We start from the raw sequence: 19,878 nt of genomic DNA on the forward strand, positions 1-19,878 counted from the left end.
CCCAGTTCATTAGTGATTAAATGCAGATTATGTGTGGTTTTCCGTGGACCTCAGTCATCGCGCACAACCACAAATTTGCTCTATTTGGGGTCTTTGCGTGCCTATGCGCCGAAAGTGCGTGGTTTGTTAGTGATTTTTGCGTGATCTTTCCGTAGTTCTTTCACATTTCATCGTTGATTTTCATCGCATAAATCAGCGAAAATTCTTGACGGACAAGCACGCACTTAAAACCAAATTTCTTGCGTGATTCTTGCGTTTACGCGACTTTTGGGCAGTGTGACCGGGCCTTTGGGAGTCAGTTGGTCTGCCGAGTGTGAGTGTGCACCTGTGAGGCAGAAATGTTGATAGATAGTTAAATTGTATTTTATTGAGAAATTTGTGTCTTGCTGTGATAAGACTGAATTGCATGAAGAATTATATTGTAAAGAAGACAGCAGTGGTAGCAAAGCAAGTATTCATATTAAAGCAAGAATAAAGAACGCTACACACATGAATAAAATGATTTGTGCATCGTGCATGATTTGCTACTCTTCCACTACTCTTTTAGGCTGGTGGGGGAAGGATGATGGTTTTTGAAAGTCTTGCAGATTATTAGCAGGTAGCGTTTTCATTTGAAGGAGAGGATTGGCACACACATATACATGGACCCACACCCACACCCACACCCACACACACACACACACACACACACACTTGCACACAAATTGAAGTAGAAAGCCATCTGTTCTTTAACATAGGCACAACTTTGTGGGTTTGGTTGTATGCACGGTCTGCCATGCGTGGTTGGCGTTGCGGTCCAGGGATTGCAATGGGCAATTTCCCATCAACATCTGACATTTTAGGGCCATTTAAAAAAAGCTCATGCACTTCATAAAGGAGTTTATCTTTTAGTTTTCTTTTTTTTTCTTTGTGTCCTCTGCCCTGGGATGTGGCAGATCAGACTTAGGGTACTGTTATTGTGGATGTACTCAGTAATACACTAGTGTTGTGTGAGTTCCTTGGGATTTTGCGTTCAAAGAATATGAAAACAGCACAGACACAAGACTTCCTATAGCCTTATGTGTGGTTGTGTTATGGGGTCTGAACAATACAGTGATCTTTTTCTCTTTGTTGTCTGTAATCAGAAAATTTGCTGACATGTTGGGATCAAACAGGGAATAATACTTGTAGTGGGTATACTGCAAATCTGTTTTTAGTATAGTCATATTTGCTACATGGTGACATTGATTTTATCTGTAAAAAACTTGCAGCAGATGATACATTTTTGGAATTGTCACGGTCCTGCTAGGTAAAACTTGATGATGATGAATCCAATATGAAACGGGTTTTGACCACTTCAGACCGTAAGTACATGTAGTCAGAAGGAGTGCGTGAAAGACATTTACACAGTGTATTCCTTGGGTCAAATTATCACAAAGCAGCGTTTTATGGCTGTAAAGAAGTCCTGAAATTCCCAGTTAATAGGGATTTGTTAAATCCTCTTAATCCCTTTTGTATCACTGTGATCTTTTTTTGAGGGACTGCCCTATTGTAAGGCATTCACAAGGTTGCCTGACAGACACAGTACAGTTACGTTTTATGGGGCACTAGCAACTTTATAAAAAGTGGATGGCCTTTTAAACGTTGATAAGAGTCTTTACTGACAAAATGACCTCAGAAGAAGCCAACATTTTATGTGGGCTTGGTTTCTCTCAATTTCTGAAAAGTTTTTCCATATAAAAACCTTATACCTTGTCGATAATGAGATGCCAGAATGCTGGAAACCTACTCCCCACTTGCTTCAGGCTGCTTTGATTCTCTGTCTAATAATACCAGGCATTTGCCTGTTAATCATATGGGCTCCCTTGCCTCAATGCCAAGTTGGGCAAGTGGGGAAATATCTTTTATGCCCTGAGAAGCCATGTGGCACTACCAAGGGCTTTATATGTAATGAACCTGCATGGGATCCCGGTGAAAGTTGACTATGGCTGCGTTTACCTGGTATCCTCTTTTCCCTGTTTGAAATGGCTTTCAAAAGCCGTTTTCAAAAGCCCTTTCGAAAGCCCTTTCCAAAGCCCTTCAGAAACACTTCCAAAATAGATGCGTTTATCAACTCATCGCGAACACGAAAACTGGCCTCGTCACTTCGCAGCTACAATTTGACCCGAGGAGAAGGGGTCATATACCGTAATTGCAGTACAAAGCTGTTTCAAAACAGCTTTGCATATCTTACTTCAACGGGCTTCTAGAAACAGGTTTCTGGAAACCTGTTTCGGAAACCTGTTTTGGAAAGCACAAAATTTGCGGCTTTTGAAAAGGCTTCCGAACCCCATAATCATTGCTTTGCGTTTATCATCTCGTAAAAATTCCCTGAAAGCCGTTTGGAAAACCTGTTTCTGCCGAGAAAAAGAGTTGATAAATGCACCCTATTATTGTGTAATATTGTGATGGAAACATAGGTGCATCACATGCGAATCAGGTAGGCCTACAAGATTTATGAAATTTTTTAATGCTAGAAATGATGAACCCCTGTATTACCTCCACCAAGGGAGGAGGTTATGTTTTCATTACCGTTGGTTTGTTAGTTTGTCGTTGTGCAAAATATACTGTAGCTCAAAAAGTGGTTAACGGATTTGGATGAAACTTACATGAAAGATTGAGAATGAGACAAGTAACAAATGATTGAATTTTGGTAGTGATCTGAGAATTTTTTTGGGAATTTATGAAGGATTTTTGATATTTTGACAGTTAGGGTCAATGAACTTGGGAGTTCAAGCTGCGCATTTTTGAGGTTTTCAAATGCGCACTATTTAAAGTGCGTGCTCTAGTTTCTGCTAGGGCGAGGCGCTCCGTGCAGCTGAGGGTTTATGATGTAACAAAGGCTTCTATATTGGGAAATTGGGCAATTTTTCAGTATGTATACCTGTGGGTGGAAATCACTGATCTCTATGGAAGAGCCCAAAGAGCTTTTCCCCAGTGGTGGAGAGGAGAAAAATCTCTTTGGGGAGAGCAAGATCATCGGTGGAAAAGGTAGCTGCTTGGTGGAGGTCTGCGCTCTCAGTGCTTTTCTAGTTACCTCCGCCAAGGGAGGAGGTTATGTTTTCGTTACCGTTGATTTGTGTGTTCGTTCGTTAGTTAGTTTGTCCGTGTGCAAAATAACTCAAAAAGTAGTTAACGGATTGGGATAAAACTTGGAGGAAAGGTTGAGAATGACACAAGCAACAAATGATTAACTTTTGGTGGTGATCCGAGAATTTTGGGGGAATTTATGAAGGATTTTTGATATTTTGGCAGGTAGGGTCAATGAACTTAGGAGTTCAGGCTGCGTATATTTGAGGTTTGCATGCGCGCACTAAGGTGCGTGCTCTAGTTTCTGCTAGGGCGAGGCGCGCTGTGCAGCTGAGGGATTATGACGTAACAAAGGCGTCTATATTGGGAAATCGGGCGACTTTCAGCACAATATAAGTACGTATGGGTGGAAATCACTGAAATCCCTATGGAAGAACAAGATCAGTGGTGAAAATGATTTGCAAGCTTGGTGGAGGTCTGCGCTCTCAGAGTGCTTCTCTAGTTTTTATTCTGTTATATTCTTGTTTTGAATATATATTTTTATCAGCTCACCTGAGTGGAAGTGGTAGGGGATTGTGATGGCTATTATGGTAGCCCTGTTCTGATGGTTTTGTGAGCAGTAAAAGGTCTGATCTAGATTTTGGGAATTTTGTACAAATGTGTAGTATTCGAAGTATCAGTGTGGTAGAGAGCACTGCAGAGCTGCTGTGTAGATCGGATGATTGTTGGGGTCAAGGTGTGATATGTGTAGTGCTCTCTATTTGCATGGATGGGATTACCTGCATGAATGCAGAGAAATTACTTTGAGGAGAGAGTGTGCTTGTAGATCTACGTATGTTTCTTCTACTGTTAGTCTCTGTGGGTAAAAGATCATATTGCTCAATCTGTATTGAACACCAATACAATGTAGAGATCCATACCAGGTGAAAAAGAAGGGAACAAGCCTCTGGGATTCAAACCTGTCACCTCCTACTTGTAAACCCGGGCAGTGGCACTACAGACTGAGCTGAAGCCAGTGAATGACGGGGATAGAGGGGATAAAGTTTGGGCCCTTTTCTTGTGCGGGCTTCCTTCTGTTTCATGTTCCATTGGGGATCACCATGATCTTGCCTCAACCACAAAGAAGAGATGAGCAGGGCTGGAGCAGTGCTCACTGAACCAAAGAGACCAGGAGGTAAAACTGGCTTGGGTTTCTGAGAGGTCTTTGCCACGTGGCTGGGAGATTTTTCTGTTTCGAGATACGCCGTAGGTCATGAAGTCTTTCTTTGCCTTGCGATGAGAGGAAGAAGACACATCAAATAATATGTGTTTTTGTGGGTGGAAGACTGTAATAGGAGAGTATAACGCCATCATCATGTTGCACAAATTGAACAAATTAGTGCCTTTAAGATAGACCTGTAGCTGAAAACAACCTAGACTTCTGGAGTTCTTTCTAAACTCACCTTGTTAAACATCTTGGTCAAGTGGAGTGCAGAGTTGTTTCTGCAAATGCCGCCTGTCAGCATTGGGCAAACAAAAAATGACTGGTGTTCAAGAGTAACTCTTGCAAGAGTCAATACTTGTACCAAAGGCAGCAGAGTACATTCTATTCACAGGGAAGACAAACAGGCCTGTTTCGTTTCCAAACACGTACAGTATGCGCGCTCTCCAGTTTTTGCTGAATGGCTGGTACGTGTGCACACGGTGACGCCAGGTTAAATTGAGGCTTAATTGAATTTTTGTTTTAGTTACAGTTCACAGAAACTGACTGCACGGCCATGCCGCCGTGCCTACAGGTGCATTGTGAAGAGAGGTTGAAAGGGGTACACAGGGCTCTCCGCTGTCTGTAGAGTGGTGTTTGTTGTTTGAACGATAAGTGAATAGCATCTACAATGTTCTCTTCCCCCCCTTTTATAAGGCAGGGACGGTGCTTGTATATCACACCTGTCAATCACAAGAGGAACCTTGGGCTTTCGTTGGAGTCTGGAGCTTGATGTGGAAATCGTGACTCTGAAAGCAGTTACACTGCAGCAGCAATTGATGATTAATGCCGGTCTTGAGTTTTCAAAACCACCACCAGTAATATTTCAAAACTGTGTTTTTATTTCTCCAATATATGGGCAAAGGGCTTATGAGATATTATTCAATCAAGATGAGATATGAATATCATATTTTAAAAAATGCAAACGAACATCTAGCACCATTTCTCATACCCTTTATCTGTGTTGAAGGCTCTGATACATACCTGTATGTTACCAGGAGTAACATGAGTAAGTGTAGACACACTCCCCTGCAGTAGTATTGTATCATTAAATCATGTTGGCTTCATAACTTTATTATTCAGCTGATGTCTTGAAAACAGTTTGTAGCTTTTCTATTAACTTGTTAACCTCTGAATGCTGGGGGGGGGGGGGAAATCTAAATTCCCAAACAAATATTTAAGATATCTTTTCAGCAAAAACACATATAAGTCGTGCACAATCAAAGAGAAAACATACCATTTGATACAATATGATGCAGTGTGTTTACTAGACTACGATGCACCAGATTTCACCTTAAATATAACAAGAGTCATATCCCCTCCCTGATCCAATGTATTCAGCTTCAAAGGCACCCACTGTGCGCAATGATGATAATGATGGTACCTAATATACGTTATGGCCACATATATTGCCCAATTTTGCAATACCTCACAACAGTATCTCTTCCCAGGCTGGTATTGTGCTTTAGTAGTCTGTCATATATTATATGTGTTTCAAGAGACCAATACTTACTCATTACATCTATAAAGGGCAGGAGAGGCCCAAGAGCAATAAAAAAGAAAAAGAAAAACAACAACAACAATAATGCCCACATCTTATCAGTGTGTGCACACATTTCCATGTGTGCTTGTTTTGCCAAACATACATTGTACCATGTGGTTCTGAGACTGAGAGTGCATTCATCATAGAAACCAGGTATTCAGTACAAAATGCTCCGCAGTCTGTGGCAAATGTGTGTTATGGCCGAATGAAATCGTGCCGCAATGGGTCAAAGTGGCCCTGTGAGCCCGCCCGCTAATGCCAATGTCAACGTGGATCTCATGCCCAAGTTTGTCCAGCTAGTCAAACAGCTCACACACTTACCCCACAAACACAGTTTACCCTCCCCATTAACCCTGTCAGTCTCAAATTTGATTTGTTCCGGTCGCTCTTCACAATCGTACTACAAGATGTGGCACACTGCACAGCTGTTACTTTGATAGAAGAAGGGACTTCAGTGTCCACTCACAAATACAGAATTAGTTGTCCTGCTTGTATTTTATAAGGCGTGATAATTTGTTTTCTCCCCCCCCCCCCCCTACTCATTGATGATATCTATTTTATTTCCAGATTTGGGATGGGAGTTTATTCCTGAAGTAAAACTGTAGCAGAAATATGTAATGATCATTTCCTGTTGTCAAGCATCAACAGCAACAGCCAACTACAACAAAACCCAACCTTATATTGAAGGGTTAAAATGTATGTCGGTTATCAGTAAGCCTGATGTTCTCTTTGACCATGACTACTTACAGTACAATCCACACCATGTTCAAATTTACTTTTAGAAGCAAGTCAGATGAAGAAAATGGTAGAAATGCAATCCATAATGGAGGCAGAATAGGATATTTATCAGATTTCACAGGTTTGCTTATTGATTTTCATTGCATAACATTGAATAGCAACCACACACTCCATGCCCATAGCGGGAGCATTGTTGTCACCATCTCACAATTCTTTCATAAATTGTGTATGATAATTTTGTTTTCTGGCCATAATCAATGAACTACATTGTTTATGTACTACCCTTTCCCCCAAAAGTAGTTATTTTTGCTTTGTTTAATTACATGACAACGATGATGAAGTAAAGGACACAACTAAATTTTATATCAGAAAAAGAAAACTGAATGAATATGATATGAGTACAAATTGTAAATAGGCCAGTGGGAGATATGTGAGGTAATAATATCCTCACAATCTCCAGTCTGTTAGTATGTAGGCCTGTATGTTTTTGCCACTGTTGTCACTGTGTTATATAAATGAAAACTTTTCAAGTTTCAAACTTGAAAATCTCACAAGTTTCTTTCTTAAAAGTTTGGCATCTCTACCATTCTGTTTGCCTGATTTTATTCTTTCCATGTTAAACGTAGTGTGAAATTGCACATTAAGTTGTACTTAGATGGCACATACATTGTAAGTTTTGAAATCTAGCAAGTGAAGTGCTGCAGTACTTGTCTACCTGTCCATTGAATAAAACATTCACTGTTGAACCTTTATTTTCATTGTTAACAATGACACCGGCATCATGTGTGCTATAGAAAGTAATTTGTTTCTCATTAATGAGTTTGTGAGAAGTAGCGTCTTCCTGGGTTTTTTGCGGCATCTTGAAAATGCTTCATTCTAGTCTGTGGCGTAAAGTTTCTTGTTCATGCCGTTAATTGCGAATTGTCATAATGCATCGGTAGCAAACTGTTTTAGAATGTGAAAAAAAAATGTCATTTGTTGAGCACTGCTGATTACAAATTGAACGTGCTATTTGTAGCTTGCTTTGATCACTGAGTTCAAAGTTAGACTTTGCAGCCATTGTTGTAGACTTGCATTTCTGCACATTTTATTCTGGTCCCACTTCTAACGAAACAAAATTTGCCTCCTCTTTTGGAGGAAATGATTGATTTCATTTATAGCCATTCTCAATTCGACCGCTGGTGTTATTTTTCATAGTTTACATCATCTGTCCCTTTTGTATGCCGCCACTGCACTACCCATTTATGCAACTAAAGTGTATCGTGATGTAATTTGCATCGGTATCAGTTGGTGCCAGTCGCTTGATGTAGAGCATTCAGTTGAACCAGGGCAGCAGTTTGAACTATACCGCATGAATGTTAAACGATTGCTGCAGTGTTTCTTGCTACCGATTTTGCTGAAAGCCATAATACAATACTGTTGCAGTTGTAATTAAAGGGGAAGGAAACACGGAAAAAAAAATATATGTACAAAATGAAATGAAGACAGCGAATTAATAAAATGAAAATCCTTAACACCCACTATGTGTTCTTTTATATGGGATGGGGTTAAGTATAAATTGGGCTTGGGGATTGAAGAAAGGGGGCGGGGGTGTTGGATTTAGATGGAATGAGAAACCTGTTGATTAAAGGCATTATTTACCATTTGCAGATGAAACAAAAACCCAGCTGTAGTGCTTCAAATTAGTTCTAAAACGTGAGTTTGGGTTAGAAACAACCAACGTAAAAATTTGATTCAGTAGTCAGTGTTAAGTATTGTTGAACATAAAATGTGAACAATAGTTAGAATAAAAATGTTTCTAGACTAAACCATCTACAGTTATGGTTTATTGAGAGAAAAAATTATATTTCCGTATATTTTAGGATTTATCGCAAAATTTTTATAACATCCTATAGTAGGATGTTTTGTGATACAACTGGCCTACGGTGTACACATTATGCATATTATGCTGTAATATCTCTAATGTTTTGAAATCTCTGCTCCCAATGGTAAACAGTACCTTTAACCGGAATAACTTTGTGAATTGGGCAAGATGACCCCTGCCAACCTCATTTGAGGCAGCGGAATTACATTTGGCTCTTACATTGTATGTCACTGAGGGTACTTACAGATATGTTTTTAACCAAGAGCTGTAATTCTTAGTCAAGGGATCCTTTTGAGCAGAGCAGAGTAGCCATCAGAATACATTTTCCAACATCCTTAGAGATGGGGAGAGCGGATGTTCAATCACTGAAATTGGATGTTATAGCGAAAAGGCATCACCAAACACTCTTGCATGTTGTATACTAATGTACAAATTGTACATGTATGTGCAATCACTGGCTGTCAAACGAGTACCACATACATTTCCTCTACATAATGGCACAGTCATTGCAAGAAATGCTTGCATTGATGATTTTTTTTTTCTCCTCGTAGATATTGCAAGATCTACTGTATTTAGCTGAGATTTTGACAAAGCAAAACCAAAATAGCTATTATTGATTGAAAAAACATAGTCACTTGAGAATTAACAGTAAGCTCAAGTATAGGCACAGTCTTGAAATGTTGGACTAAATGCTTTTACCCTATGCAACTTCAAGTAATTATATATGGGGGCGCTGTGGCATAGTGGATAAGACTCTCGACTCCCAATCGGAGGACCCGAGTCCGATTCCCGCCCAGTGCTTACGTCCTTGGACAAGATGTTTTACCCACTATGTCCCTCTCGACCCAGGTGTATAAATGGGTACCTGGCAATGCTGGGGTAATAATAATGACAGGGCCCTCTGGTAGAGCAGTGGCAACACTGAAGAGGCTACCCTGGATAAATAAGACCATATTATTATAATTATCATATATTGTTTTTCCTGACGACTTCAGCACATCTTGATTCATTTCACCTTTGTATTCACCATTTAAGAAGAACTCTTATAAAAAAGCAGAAATTTGATTCAGACAAACAAAAACGTGACAATTTGTTTCCATGTACAGTATGACTGTAGAGAGTATTCAAAACAAAACATTAACAACAACAATAAAAAATGGATGAAGAGATATCCCAGGGTATAGGCCCTCCCATTCAGAGTTGGAATGACCACTTCTCTTTTTTATTGCCACTGAGCTTGCCAATAGTGTCAAGACTCGGTAGAAGAAGTAAATGTCGTGTTTCCAACGGCCGTGTTTTACAAGTTTGGCAGCAGACTTTTGCAAGGTGTTATTTGAGGGGAGCAGCATTCTTAACAGTGTCGGAAAAGGGTAATTGCATGGCCTCCCCCAACAAATGGCGAGTTTCTGGCGGGTCACCCGAGATCCAGCTCGCTCATTGTCGGTGTGATTACATAGACGCTGAGGGTGCTCTATGGCTGTTGGATGGTTCGATGTACTCGAGTAAACTGTTCCGACAGTAAAGCTTCTCTGACATGTGGGGAGTCCAGCATCCTCTGTAGACAGGAGAGGTAACGGTGTCAAAGGGGGGTATCATTTCGGAATTTGCGTCTTTATTGATCTTCAACTTCAAAGTTCACTGCAAAGCTGACTTGAGCTGTGGACACGTCACAAATCCACAAACGCACACCCACCATTTTTGTTGCATTTGTTGTTGTTGTTGTTATTGTCCTCAAAGGTGGCTCTACATTCTTGAAACTGGACAGACATGGGGGGGGGGGGGGGCAAGACAATAAAGAGATAAAAGCTCTCTCCAAACGTGTATGTAAACTGCTACTGCTATTGTTTGACTTCGGGATAAAAGGATTACTTCTTTCTAACTTCACTGAGTTTCATCAATGGTATTAAACTCACTTAAATCCTGGTGTTCTCTCTCACTCTCCCTCTCTCCCTCTCCCTCTCTTCTTTCTGTTTCTCATTCTCTTTGTCTGCAGCATGTTATTGGTAGCCCTGATTTGGGAGGTGTATTAGGAGTACTGTCTGCCCAGAATATTGGCTTTCACATCAGCATGTCTTGAGTAGGAGGGACCCCTTTGAATTCAGACACTGCTGGCTGATCTCCTTACATTGGAGTATGTTGGTTGGTTGTCTGCCTGCCCTACATGTAGGTGTGAGCGATGCAGATTTGGCTTTGCAGCCCACAGATACGTGGTAATTTTTCTTTTTTCCAGCTGTCTGCTTTGTCTTCTGTTTTACTTTCTGGTAGAGAGGCATGCATAATGCACTGTTGTTTTGGGAGTCTTATGTCATGCATGAACCACTCCAACTCATAAAAGCTTCTCTGAGAAATTTGTTCATATTTTGAATTCCTGTGTGTGTTTATTGCCCCATCCTATCTGTTGAGAGCGCACTGCAGCTCTGTGACAGGTCTGTTGTAAATTTCGTATTTTGACAATATGCTATGCCTGTAATTTTGTTGTTTTTTAAAAAAACATGTTTAATTGTTTTTCTTTCAGCAGTATCTTCACATTTTTCTTCCACCTGTTTCATCCACCTGCTATATATGCCCACTGTTAATCTGTCTATTTTCCATTTATGTGACCCCATCTCTCTCTCTCTCTCTCTGGTTTTATGTCCAGGTCGTTTGAAGATTCGTATTGTGAGCAATGTAGACCAGCAAGGCAAGCCCCATGAATAATGTGCCAGTGCAGAAGATGAAAGTCAAGCGTTACACTGTTCTCCTCAGTCTCGCTGCTCTCTGCCTCATCGCCCTGTGGACTGTCTACCAACAATTCAGGTACGTCACTCGCCCGACTCAAAAGGGTCGCCCCCGACATTTCGCGACAGGACCTCGCTCGCAAGCAACGAGTTGTAGGCGATTGCAACTACGTTACAGAAACGTCAACTGCACTATTCTGAATGCCCAATTCTGAGTGGTTATGAACATACTGTATAACCAGAAATGTTTGTGGCATGAAATTGGAGCAGACAGCCTTTTTCAGGACATGAAATTTTTGCGTATTGCCACTGGCATTTAATGCATATAATGTAGATGAGCACTTTTGCATGCTTTTCAATTTTTGCAAATTTTGGCTCTTGCAAAATTCGTGAAATTAAAGTGCACGTGAAAATTTGTGGTTTTACAGTAGTCGGCGTGTGCTTTGATCTTTGAACAGAAGCCTGAAATCAATTTCATTATTACCTTTTTTGATAACAATAATCCTTGCTCTTGATTTGATGCGATTCCTTCTTCATGATTGACTATGAATTAATGATGAATGGAGTGAAATCAAACGAAGAGAATGAATGAAGAAATGACAAAGTGTTCATCAAAATCTAACATTGGATGAGAAAGTCACATTGGTATCCATAGCAACCACATGATGCCAAGCAGATGGGATGAAGATGGCCATGATTCTTGGGTCTCCCATTTTCTAGCACTAAAGGAATTTGTCCTCTGAAAAAGGAATTCAATCAGGAAAGAGGGGTCATATTCCTTGCACTGAATTATGGTAGAGGTGTTTAGCCAATGCATTTTTAATACAGAGAGGGTTATAATGATTAAAAGCACAATATCTACAACATCATTGTGAATAAACTAATTGGCAAAGATTGGGAGGAGATGACATGTATTTCACTGTATCTGTTGTACTGCCACCCAATAGGACTGGATCATTCTGTGAGAACATTATGAAACTGAATCAGTTCCAGCCAATGGGGCTGGATTATCAGTGAGAATAAAGAAATGGATGATCCCGTATTCAAACTTTCCCATTACCATGTCGGATTCTTATGAGACTTTGGCTGCTGTATATATATATGTGACTGCTCTACTTTACAAAGTCAACTAGGATGATATTTGATGAACTTTTTTTGCAACGTTAATGGACATGCACTCTTCAAATAGAAAGTACAATTTTGACGTTTCATTTCCTATGGAAGCAACTCCGTTTAGCTTTGTTATTGCTTAAATTGCATTGTTTTGAAATAAGGAATTAACTTTGTGCGCATGTTTTACTTCAAAAATAGATTAGAGTATTCTTAGTGCATTTTCATTAATTAATAATTGTTTATTGTTCATTCTCAGTAGCAGTCACCCAACATACAACTGGGGCTACAATGATGTGAAGCGCCATCGGAAGATAGCCACTGGCCACACCCCAGATGTTCCAGGGTCGGAGGGCTTTGATTGGCCAGTGGTGCGTCGTAAATACTTGCCGAACTATTTCCTGATGTGGGACCGGCCTCAGAAGACGGCGAGTGTATTGTCGTATCGGGATGGCAACATGGTTTTTCTGCACCACAACAAGGCTGGAGGCTCCAGTATCAGGAAGTGCTTGCGAGAGATTGGAAAAGAGAGTGGATTGAACGTGTCCAGCAATGTATTCAGTTATCGCTATGCCGCGCAAGAATTCCATTACTGGAAGCATGCACCGAGGACTAGAAAACATGTCGGGTTGTATGGTGGGTATGCCTTTGGGGTGTGTGATGTCTTGAACGATGGGAGACCGTGTTCGTACTTCACCATGATACGGGATCCGTATGATCGTGCCATCTCGGCGTACCTTTACTGCTCGAAGAACACGAGCAAGGACCAGCTGTGTACGGCCCTCAAGGCCAGCGAGGTCAGCGTGGTGGACTGGGCGCTGCACCACGGCAGCTTCTTCTTCCGCCAGCTGCTGATGAACCCCGCCGTCTGCAACGGCTCGTACGACGACACCGAGTACCTCAGGAACCTTGATGGCTTCCCCCACAAGTTTTCACGCGACATCATCCCCTGCTGGTTCCAGCACAAGGTGCTCCTGCAGCGCATGTTCACGGAGGAGGAGCGCGACGGGTTCCTCCGGCACGTCATAGACAACCTAGAAAACTACTTTGCCGTCATAGGCCTCCTGGAACACTTCGATCTCAGTCTTTCAATGCTGCAACACGTCTACCACGTCCCCTTCAGGGACAAGTGCTCCGACACCCACTACAACACGGGCAAGTTCCGGAGGGTGCAGCAGAAAGTGGAAGCCGAGAGGTTGGTGGCTTCGCTGAAGCAACAACTTCTCGCTGACCCGCGAGTCAACGAGACCCTGCGCGCCGATCTGCTTCTCTACGAGAAGGCCAAGTCCATTTTTGCAAGACAAGTTGAAGTGTACAGCCATTTGACTGGCAGGGATTCGTAGCTCTTCCTGCCTCAAGTCTTACCATTGCAGGTGGAATGGTGAACCTGGTATATACATTATGACCAAACACCGAGGTATTCCTCGTAGTCCATGAACAGGCCCTTGATCATTTCCGTGATAATGTTGAGGGATTGTAGACCCTTTTTTTGCACAGGTGTTGTAGTTGATGGTGCTGTCACCGACAGCCACGGGTGAAGTACATTACCTATACCTTGCCGTAGGTTTCCAAAACGATAAGAAAAATTGCTGAATGTGGCAGTTGTGGGGAAATTAACTTCCTTTGTGCTATAAACCATGTTGTCAGTCTGTTCAGTCTTGTTTGATTACGTTGTGCGATCCATCAAAACGAAAGATATATGTACCTTCCACGATTTCAGTAAACCAAAGACTCTCAGTGATTTGCAGGGATTTGGAATTAAAACGGTACCACATGGATAGGTCACATTTACTGTCAATTAATACTTGCACTAAAGCATGGACAGCCCGTGCAGCATTATGTTCAAACTCATGGGGGATACTCAGGAGAGTACAAGAAAAAGGAAGTGATAATATCTTCTGGCCAATCGGTATAATCTGATTTTACAGATATGTCATTTGTCTTGTTGCTGCGCCTGACCTTTTTTCTTTGAAAGCAGATATGACTTGCAGGAAATAATTTTCCAACTCAAATTTGATTAGCAATTTCAGCTGATGAACAATATTTCACATGGTATCCTGTACATTTCTATGGAAGAAAACTGCTACACAAAAGATAGTTTGTGTAGCAGTGGTGTAAAAGTGCATAGCAAATTGCAATGCGATACCAGGAAAATTATTCCCTGACTTGAATGGAAAGTCCTTATGTGTACCGTACAATAGGTAACTTCTGAAGGCAAGCCTATGACACGGTTCAGCTGTGTCCTCCCCAACACCCACCCCCAATCTGCGCCATGGCTTGTCATTTTGTGGATAATAGGCCATACATTGTCTGCAGGTAATAATGCGCCCAAGTCTGGGATAGCAAGTGATCCCCAGCTTATCCCTGTTTACAGTTCTTCATAATAGCTTGAGTAATATTCACAAATAGGGAGAAAAAGGCATGCAATAGAATGATGAGGTATTCAAAAGAAAGTAAAAAGAGAGAAATGGGGTTTTCATGGGTGTTAATGGAGAAGATCTGTCGAACGTTGATACATGGGATTACATTGTGCTGCATTGAAATGTTCAATTCTTTCCTGTCGACCTGCTGTCAGGTTTCATCTTTTTAAAGTAGACGTCTGTGTCAGTATGGTTGGTTTGCAATGAACTCTGCATTGCGAATGTCTCCATCAAGCTATATGATAAAAAATGAAAATACTGTAGTTTGTGTACTCAATTCTGTAACTGTTAAATTTTTTCTCCTGAATTTTTAAAAAGAATCCAGGGTAGGGATAGAATGAAGCGAGTGTTCTGAATGGTATATCATGTAGTACTACTGTTCCAAACCATAAATATGAGGTATAGCAATTGAGAGAAATTTTAAAGGATGTGTTCTATCATCACTATGTCCTTTAAATCCATCAAATTGCTCATGAAATCACATTTTGCTCGTTAGGCAGAGATTTTTTCTTGCTTTGTTTTGTTTTGTTTTGTTGTTTTTCCACATGACAATAGTGTACAAGTGTGTCAATCAAATTAAGGTGATTTTTGTGTTTGATAGGAGCTGCACCTATTTGTATGGTGTGTATGTTTTCACAGCTTGACAAGGCACGAGCTACACTGTCAACAGAATACTGTCAAGGCTATGATTTCATGAAATGTGTGATGTTGTAAATGAGCTGCTATTGAAAGTGAAGACAGTACTTGTACATGTTGCATCAAAGTGAAGTTACAGACTGCTTGAACAAATATACTCCACCCACAGTAATAATCATGGGGGTATTCATTTGCCCTAATTGTCACGAGTTGTTTTGCCTGAGTGGCATTGTCCTTGAAGTTATCTTTATTGTGATACTTCATATTGCTTTCATGATAGAGTTGTGAAAGAAAGAAGACCTGAAGTAATATGCAATGTGGATAAATCCACTTTTTTCCCCTACTTTATCAGAACTTGTTAGAATAGGGTATTTTTTCATTGTACACTTTGTGAGTTTAGATAAAATCATGCATATCAATTTTTTTGTATGTTTCTTTTGACTCCAAGAAAATCAATCCTACGGTGAACACACATGTCTTTTGAAGAAATCATGCACTAAGAAAACTATCCCTGTGTAAAACTCTTCCAAGGTCTTGCCATGTTTTGTTGGTGAATGTCTGTATTCGAGTCTGTCATAAGTTGTACGCCCAGCTGCGTAAAAACAGATTTGCAAGGTTGGGTGAAGAAAGAACATTCTTCCAGATATATCCACATTTCAAGAGAATCATGTTTGTTCTTCACACACTTACTGTACACATTTTATATTTTTTGCTCTGTAAAGATATGTGTGTAGAGCTGATTAGGATGATAGTTGTGACATACACCGTAACATGGAACAACAGGTCTCGCAGGGCATGCCTCAATGTTGTGAAGCTTTCAACAATAGACTGATGATATGTGCATATTTGTATGTGAGCCACTAAGTTCCTTGGCATTTCTTTGGAACATAGTTTCTTCTAAGGTAAACACTGAGTGATAGCTTTCAAACTAAATCCCTTTCAACCAATATTGGATGTTGCCATTTGGTAAATTTTAAACTGTCAGTAACCATGTCGTAAATGGAGGAATAACTTGTTGGGACCATGGAACAATAGCCCTTGCAGGAGTCTGATTATAACATGCATGATCCATCTCGCCTGTCTGTGAATATTCATTTGTCAACAAGTTGTTTGTCCCATAGGACTCATGCAGATATTCAGAGCTGTGGCGCACTTCGAAATTTCAAACAGAACACAATAAGGGGAACCACTTGTGAGATATTGATGTGTCTGGGATGTATCCTGCCTTTAGTGGGCTTCGTGTCATGACAGAGCTGCCAAACTCTGTGAGGAATCTTGTCGAGAAAGCTTTGCCTATAATTTGTGTGCTGTGCAGCAGAGTAGTTTCCCAAATATTTATATCGAAGCACATTTAGAAGATACATAGTGTTATTGTCAAATTGCAGAAAACATGACTGCATCTCATCGATACTGTCACAACGCATATCTGTCCCTTTCCCGTCTTGGATTTAGGGGGAGCGTTTTCTGCTGTTGAGCACCCCTCCACTTAGTCGTAAATGGCAGGTGAACGTAGACCGGTGTAAATCCATGTGATGTGTCGAGTGCACCCGGGCAAATGCTACCTCAAATGTCACTGCCCAGGTTTAATGTTTGCTGCGGGAAAGGATGGATACATGTATCAATTTCCCGTTGGCGCAGTCAAGCATCCAGCACATAAACATGGAGTCAGTCGCAGCCCTCAGTATGAACGACCCCTGAGTGAAGTGTACAATGGGAGATAAGCAAATGATCATGGGAAATGTCAAAGGTCACGGATACATACACGTGTATACAGTGTACGATGCATGTAATTATGGTTTTATACTGAAGCTGTGTATGAACCCACACATTCCTGTTCTTGATCCCCAGTATCAGATACTAAAATAATACAGTTATCAGTATTAGAAGACTGGCAGAGGGGGGTGCTGATACAAGTATTTGATATTTGTGTATTTTCATTCTCTTCCCCCATCTTGCCTTCATTTGGCAGTCTTGTTTATATGTGTTGGAAAATGTTTAAAAGACAGAAAACAGAAGGGGGGGGGGGGAAGGAAAGAATATTCCTGTGATTTTTGGACGGAGTGTTCTGACTTGATGAGAGATTTATTTGGATTATCGTGTAAAGCTTGAGACTTGCCTTCCATTAGAAGATTAGAAGTGTGTGAGGAAGTTCCTTGACACGTACCGACCCCTCACAGATGCCGCCATATTTTTCCAGCATTGCTATCGCAGCACTCCCATGGCAACACAATTTATTACTGTCAGAAGAACCGCAACTACATAGTGTACTTGTATAAATATGTGGCACATCTGTAATTGTATCATCTGGCCAAAATTGGGGTTGTTAGCAAATCCTTGTAAAGTCTATTGACAGCTTAATATTTCATCATTATGCACGCCAAAGCCTTTTTTACCTTGGTAGATTTCAAGCCATGTAATGTGTGTATTATTGCTTACCTAAAATATGATTATGTGCACAATACTTAGTATGTAAAATATGTGTTTCTTTAGAAGCTCTGTAAGAGCTTGGCATGGGTTTGCACACTATGCAAATGCTCTGAGTGATAACCATTGTAAAATCATAACACTGTAATGACTTGATCCCTTTGAAGAACTTTTTAAAATAATAACTTTGTGTTTATGCAATGTCTTTTGTTTATAAAATTTGTACATCAATATTTCTGTCCAATGAGAGCCATGTGCGTATGCTGTAAGCACAAGGTACAAAGGACACTGCTGGTTTTTGCTGCAGTGTTTTACTCCTTATTTTGTATTTCTGATGCCTGCAACAATGGCAATGAAAGAAAATGGGGGTAGGGGTGGGAAGGATGAAAAGTCACTCTTGAGAGAAGTTGTCGAGAAGACCCACATTTTCCTCCCATCCAGCGAATAAATACACATGTCGGCCTGATCATGTAAATACTGCCCTCGTGTGTTTACCGAGGCCAGAAACGCTACTGATGGATGGGCCTGTTTGGTGGTTTGTGCAAACAGTCGGCCACCGACAGCCGCAGAAACTCGTCTGCCCTAGCTGTCCGTCCGTCGTGGAGAGTATTGGCTGGCTGTCTCTCTCAGGGAATCTATGGTAAACAGCGTCACCCTCCGTATCGAATTTTGGGCAAATAACGTCGGGAGGCTGTAAGGCTCCTCCAATATGGAATGCCATGCAGTTTTTTTATTCCATGATTCGCAAAGAAAGATGATGGTACTCAATGGAACTGCAGTGTGCATCAGTTTAGGAAAACAAAGTTGAATCTGACCACTCAAAAAAAAAAAAGAATTATGATACATAAATAAATTAAAGTATAAATGGGAAACCAGAATTAGTCAGTATGGTTGGAAGTCGAGATGGATTTGTTTATAATACAACCACATGATTTGAAACATATGCACAGGAGTATGTTCTTTGCAGTTTCTATCTTTTTCATAACCTGTGAATGGCCAAGGATAACTCCTTGGAATGACTGATGTATGCAATTCTTGGAATCATTTTGTTATGAACTTTATGTCTTGTGATACTCGTCTCTCAGACGTTTTTTTTTTCAGATATACAAGGTGTTGTATGACTACATGAATGAATGGTACAGAATGAGATTGTGAATTACAGTAGTCATACATCATATAGTCTTGTAGAAAAAACTCGCTCTCCTGAAAACTTTGATGTGTTAAGGAAGAATTCTGATTGCTTATTATCCCTGTGATGTGAAAGAAACTGAGTTACGTTGGAACACCTTACACGATAGTTGATCACTACAAGTATTTTTTAGAAGTTACAGCAGTGACTGTGTGGAGGTAAATGGAATTGAGGAAGAATCCCAAATATTTTTGATAATCACAACTGATTGCACTGCCAATTTGATACTTTTGCTCTGGCAGTAATACATGATGCACAATGTGCTTTAAGCTAAATTCATTTTTTTTTTGAATGTTAGTTTGGCAACCTCTAAAGAGCAGGTATATTTATTTCCTCCGTCTGAGCTTGCTCAGTCATACCTCAGAATAACTTCCTCTCCAGCGGGGGCGCCATAACTACCTCCCAACAAAAGAGGCCACAATGAATGTATATACACCAATGTCTCGAGGGGAAATGATCTGAACGTGAAGCTGTCAAAATACCAGCGTATGGTACATCTATAAACTTTGCAGAGAAGTTTTTCCCTCCCACAAACTATGGTGGATGTTGCGTGTGGCTCCATAACCTTTTGTCAGACCGTCATGCTTGATTTATCAAACTGCAAATCGAATTATTCTGGTGAATCTATCTAGGCTTTTTTCGATATAGGCTTTTTTTTTTTTCTTTAAGTGCTTTTTGTCTGTGAAATGACAGGATGAATGTTTAGGGATTTTCACACTCATATGTGTTGCAGATATTCCAATTCTGATTTTTTTGTAAAAATCCTTTTGTGAGATAAGTGTGGGGGTATTGGTGGGTGGTGTTGCTTCCATTCTTATCTGATCTGACTTGATTCGTGTTGAATGCATACAAAACTGTATGTCAGAGTTATTGTTGTCTACTTTCCAGACACTGCGAAATCATTTTTGAGGGCACAATTTTCATGATATGCTGGTATTGAAGTGTTATT

General features: G+C 40.6%; 1 protein-coding gene across 3 annotated transcripts in view; it reads left to right on the plus strand.

Annotated features, from left to right (window-relative positions):
• Nucleotides 1-14,774, plus strand: part of LOC139721165 (uncharacterized) — a 92,838-nt gene extending 78,064 nt beyond the window's left edge. Inside the window, exons 1-3 of one of the 3 annotated variants that reach the window (XM_071632495.1) lie at nucleotides 10,594-10,643; nucleotides 11,072-11,229; nucleotides 12,523-14,774. In XM_071632495.1, coding sequence (XP_071488596.1) covers nucleotides 11,123-11,229; nucleotides 12,523-13,603 — 1,188 coding nt within the window. In that variant the 5' untranslated portion in view covers nucleotides 10,594-10,643; nucleotides 11,072-11,122 and the 3' untranslated portion in view covers nucleotides 13,604-14,774. Of the gene's footprint in view, nucleotides 1-10,593; nucleotides 10,644-11,070; nucleotides 11,230-12,522 lie in introns of those variants that run through there. The other 2 variants (XM_071632493.1, XM_071632494.1) reach the window with 2 other exon arrangements.
• Nucleotides 14,775-19,878: the final 5,104 nt, after the last annotated feature.

The sequence above is a fragment of the Diadema antillarum genome, unplaced genomic scaffold (assembly GCF_040938485.1).
Source record: "Diadema antillarum isolate AM-2024a unplaced genomic scaffold, OU_Dant_1.0 scf00000139, whole genome shotgun sequence".
Taxonomy (NCBI): domain Eukaryota; kingdom Metazoa; phylum Echinodermata; class Echinoidea; order Diadematoida; family Diadematidae; genus Diadema; species Diadema antillarum.